Genomic DNA, 4936 nt, shown 5'->3' with positions numbered 1-4936 from the left:
CCATTTAGATGAACCCCAAATCCCTAGCCTTTAGTCAATCGTATACATTTCCTCTCAATTTTTTGTTTTAGTTACATCTAGTAGTTAAAATCAACTCCTTTCCTTTCATTTTTGACTAGACTAGACTCCCAATTAAGCTAAGTAGAAACCCCTCCATCCTCGTGGTTCAACCCCGATTTATACTACTAAATTGGGTTAAAATTATTGTTGGTGATAAGAGACTCGACCCTACCTACATCTTACTCATCAAATGGCGCCGTTGCCGGGGATGGCATTAGGTTATATTTAGTTTATTAAGAGTCTTTGATTTAGTTATATCTCACTTGTTAGTTTGTTTTAGTAGTTGTGTGCTTCATTGTAGAGTGTGTGATTTCTTGCCCTCCCCTAGTGTGTAAAGACACTAGGAGACTAACAGTTTTTCGAGTGCAAGCCTAGAAGGAACCATCAAGCTCTACTCTTCAATTCCGACCCCGAAAGGCTTTTTAAGACGTTGAGGACAAGGACCCTTGATAGAGTTCGGAACCTTACTCAAGTAAACATAGACCAACCAAACCCACACACCCTACCAATCATTGATACCACAACCCCACTTCAACCAAACAACGCAATTGAGATCCCTATAGAAAATCCCTTTCACAACTTTCCACTTCCAAGTCCACCTCAATCACCACCCCCTCATATACCAAATCCACCACCACAAATGGCTCTATGAGATCACAACCGGCCTAACCATAATGATTCATGTAACCCTATTAATTTTAGCACTTTGGCTCCCAACAACTTTGAGATGCATCCCGCCCAAGTTGGGTTACTCGAGAAGGATTTGTTTTGGGGGCATATTGAAGAAGATGCGCATGCTCACCTACGAAAGTTCAAGAGAAAGGTCTCAATGATGAAGAAGAACGGGGTATCCGAGGACACTCTAAGGATGATGTTGTTCCCATTCTCTTTGACGGGTAAGGCGGACCGGTGGTTGAATATTCACCCTGCAAATACATTCACAACATGGGATGCTTTGGCTAAGGCGTTCAGGGCCAAGTACTATCCGTCATCCAAGACCGCCATGCTTCATAATGAAATTCATACTTTCTAACAAGAAGATGGGGAATCCTTGGGTGAAGCTTGGGATCGATATCAAGACCTTATTGCAAGTTGTCCTCACCATGAGATCCCGGAGTGGTACATCACCCAAACCTCCTTTCAAACATTGTTGCCTAGAACTAAAGAGATGGTAAATGCCTCCGCTGGGGGAGAATTTGATCATTTAGGTGATGAAGAAGGGACGGCACTAATCAAGAAGATGGTAGACTCGGAAGCAAATTATGGCTCAAGAGGAAACATGCTTAGGAGAAATGGCAAATTCCCTAAGGAGAACTCTTCTAATGCAAATGTCGAGACAAATGCCAAGCTTGATTTTCTCACCAAGCAACTCGAGAAATTGCAAAGAAACCAAGTTCACCAAAGCCACCACCTCACATGGTCCACCCATGGAAGAGGTAGCTCAAGTTTTACCTTGCGAGCTTTGTGGAGGGAATGGTCACACTTTTGACATGTGTACCAACAACTATAATGGTGGGTATGAGGAGAATGTCCAAGATGTTAATGCTTTCCAAAGCTATAACAACTATACAAGACCACCAAGACCACCCTACAACAATCCCAATGTCTACAACCCAAACACTAACTTCTACCATCCGGGTTTGAAGAACCATCCCAATTTTAGCTACAAGAGTACCAATGTTCGAAACCCACAACATCTCCAACCTCAAGCCCCAAATAATCCACCCGGATTCTCTCAACCAAGGGGAGGATACTCCAACCAAATAAATAAGCCCAGAAATCTAAACCAATTGCCAAACAACAATCAAAACCAAAACTACGGCAACCAACCTCAAGGTTACCAAGATTTTGGAGGCAATCAAAACAACCAAGGGTTCTATCAAGGGAATTAAGTGAATCAAGCTAATCAAGGATTTGGGCAAGGGTATACTCAAGGGTTTCAAGATCAAGGGCAAGGGCCAAATTTCAACAACAATGGTCCTAGAGAAAATTTTCAAGGGGGGCAAAACAACAACCAAGGTCCCAACACTCGGTATGACTATGGGTTCCCTTTACCCATAGCCAACCAACCTTATCAAGAACCCCAAAGTGAACCCTCCCAAAATGAACTTTTGAAGATGATAAAGAACATGCAAATGCAACATAGCCAAGAGATGGCTAATCTAGAAAAGGCAAACCAACAAGAACAAGCAAACTTAAGGGCTACCTTCCTTAAAGATATGAGGTAAATGGAATCTAGGATGGCCTCTCATGCTATGGCTAACCCTCAAAGGCTGACCGGTGGTCTATTAGCCCAAGGACAAAGTTCCAAGGACGCCTCAAATAGCCACCATGCTCATGTGGTAGTTTTGAGTAGCGGTGTAGAGCTTGAGGACCCCTACAAAGATCTTGAGGTAGAAGTTGATGGGGATCCCAAGAGGGATAGGATGGAAATGAGTGGTGAAAAAGATAACCCGTCCATAACATCGTCGACTAGAGTGAGTGAAGCCAAGAAGGGTAAGAAAGCTTGTGAAGAGTCTTCAAGTGGGGGAATTTAAGTGGAAAAAGATGTTGATGGATATGTGGAAGACCTTCCTTATGAGGAAGAAGCAATTGAAGAAGTACCTTTGCAACACACCAAAAAGGTAACAAAGAATTCGGTTCCTCCAAAGATATCTTCTAAATCTCAACTTGTGTCTAATATTCCTTATCCCTCAAGAGCCATTAAGAGTAGGGAAAACTTTAAGTATGCCAAGTTTTGTGACATGCTTGAAAAACTTGAAGTCACCCTACCCTTTACGGAAGTGATTAGGAACATGCCAACCTACTCAAAAGTTTTAAAAGACATCTTGACCAAGAAAAGGGTCTTGGGTGACCAAGATATAGTGGCTATGGAAGAGTCATGTAGTGCTCATATCCTAACAAAATGCCCACTAAACTTGGTGACCCGGGAAGCTTTTCAATTCCATGTGTAGTTGGTGGTGTTCCTATATCAAGAGCTCTTTGTGACTTGGGAGCAAGTGTGAGTGTCATTCCTTTAAAAGTTGCAAAGAAAATTGGCATTCAAAATCTTGCTCCTACTACCATGACTCTTCAATTGGCGAATAGGACCATCAAGCGTCCTTTGGGGGTGCTTGAAGACGTACCCATCAAAGTTGGAAAGCTTTTAATCCGCGCCGATTTTGTTGTCCTTGATATCCTAGAGGATAGCCATACCCCCATCATCCTAGGGAGGCCATTTTTGGCTACCGGAGGAGTTCTTATTGATGTCAAGAATGGGCGGCTAACCTTCCAAATTGAGGGCAACAATGTCAAATTTAACCTCCCACATTTGATGAAAGGGCCAAGAGTTGAGAGGTTAAGCACTACTGAGGTGATTGATGAGGTAGTGCATGAAGTAGCCCGACAAGAGGCGGAAATGGAAGAGGTTTTTCAAATCTCCTTGCATGATGAAGCTATGAAAGAAGATCATGATGTGGATGAAGAACTTTTGAAGAAAGTGGAGGGCTTTCTCCCTTCAAAGGTACAACTCAAACCTTTACCTCCCTCACTCATGTATGCTTTCCTTGGTGAGGGGGAGACTTACCCCGTGATCATAAATACTAATCTAAGTGAGTTGTAAGAAATGAAACTTTTGTAAACCTTGAGAACTCATAGAAGCTCACTTGGGTATAGCATTGATGACATCAAGGGGTTAAGCCCGAGTTTGTGCATGCATATAATTGTCTTAGAAGAGGGGAGTCAACCCAAGGTAGATGGTCTTAGGAGGATAAACCCTAAAATGGCCGAGGTAGTTAAAAATGAAGTTTTGAAATTACTTGAGGCCGGGATTATCTATCAAAAAATGGATAGCAAATGGGTAAGTCCGGTTCATGTGGTACCAAAGAAGGGAGGGGTGACCATGGTTGAGCAAGAAGACAGGACCACCCAACCCACTAGACCGGTGACGGGATGGCAAATGTGTATCGACTATAGGAAACTTAATGCCGCCACCCTTAAAGACCATTTCCCAATCCCCTTTATAGACCAAATGCTCGAGAGACTTGCGGGTCATGCATATTATTGCTTTCTAGATTGCTACTCCGGGTTCTTCCAAATCCCCATTCACGCGGAGGACCAAGAAAAGACAACCTTCACTTGTCCCATATGGGTCTATGCATATCGTACGATGCCATTCGGGCTTTGCAATGCGCCCGGCACCTTCCAAAGGTGCATGATGGCAATCTTTTCGGATTTTTAGAGAAAAGCATGGAGGTTTTCATGGACGATTTTAGCGTCCATGGAGACTCATTTGATCATGGTCTAGTTAATTTGACTAATGTGTTGAAGAGATGTAAGGAGCACAACCTTGTCCTAAATTGGGAAAAATGCCATTTTATGGTAGAGGAGGGGGTTGTACTCGGTCACATTGTCTCTAGAAGGGGTATTGAGGTTGATGGTGCTAAGGTTGCCATCATAGAAAACTTGTCACCTCCTTCCAATGTGAAGGGAGTGAGGAGTTTTCTAGGCCACGCCGGATTCTATAGGCGTTTTATTAAAGATTTTTCAAAGATAGCAAAACCATTAACTTCATTACTCCTCCAAGATGCCCCTTTTGTATTTGATGAACCTTGTCTTGAGGCTTTCCATAGGTTGAAGGAAGCATTGGTCACGGGTCCAATAATCCGGGCTCCGGATTGGAACCTCCCTTTCGTGATCATGTGCGATGCATCGGATTTCGCGGTTGGTGCAGTCCTTCGGCAAGTGGTTGACAAGAAGCATCATGCCATTTATTACACAAGCAAGACCCTTGACCAAACGCAATGTGGCTATTCTACGACCGAAAAGGAAATGTTGGCAATTGTGCATGCCGTTGAAAAGTTTCGGCAATATCTAGTTGGGTCTAAGGTGGTGGTTT

At 43.2% G+C, this 4936-nt stretch overlaps 1 protein-coding gene and 1 non-coding gene across 2 annotated transcripts; one reads left to right on the top strand and one right to left on the bottom strand.

The window, feature by feature from the left end:
- Positions 1 to 1064: 1064 nt before the first annotated feature.
- On the bottom strand, positions 1065 to 1170 carry LOC141615754 (small nucleolar RNA R71). Its single transcript, XR_012530157.1, has one exon. It is a non-coding gene; the product is annotated as a small nucleolar RNA R71 (small nucleolar RNA).
- A 1118-nt stretch (positions 1171 to 2288) lies between these two features.
- On the top strand, positions 2289 to 3661 carry LOC141613791 (uncharacterized). Its single transcript, XM_074432536.1, has 3 exons — positions 2289 to 2556; positions 2599 to 2943; positions 3084 to 3661. Exons 1-3 carry the CDS (start codon positions 2289 to 2291, stop codon positions 3659 to 3661), a joined length of 1191 nt encoding a protein of 396 aa, XP_074288637.1.
- The last annotated feature ends 1275 nt before the right edge of the window (positions 3662 to 4936 follow it).

The sequence above is a fragment of the Silene latifolia genome, chromosome 11, assembly GCF_048544455.1.
Source record: "Silene latifolia isolate original U9 population chromosome 11, ASM4854445v1, whole genome shotgun sequence".
NCBI classification, from domain to species: Eukaryota; Viridiplantae; Streptophyta; class Magnoliopsida; order Caryophyllales; family Caryophyllaceae; genus Silene; species Silene latifolia.
The sequence above is the reverse complement of the archived record's forward strand: the minus strand, read 5'-3'. Positions and strand labels throughout refer to the sequence as shown.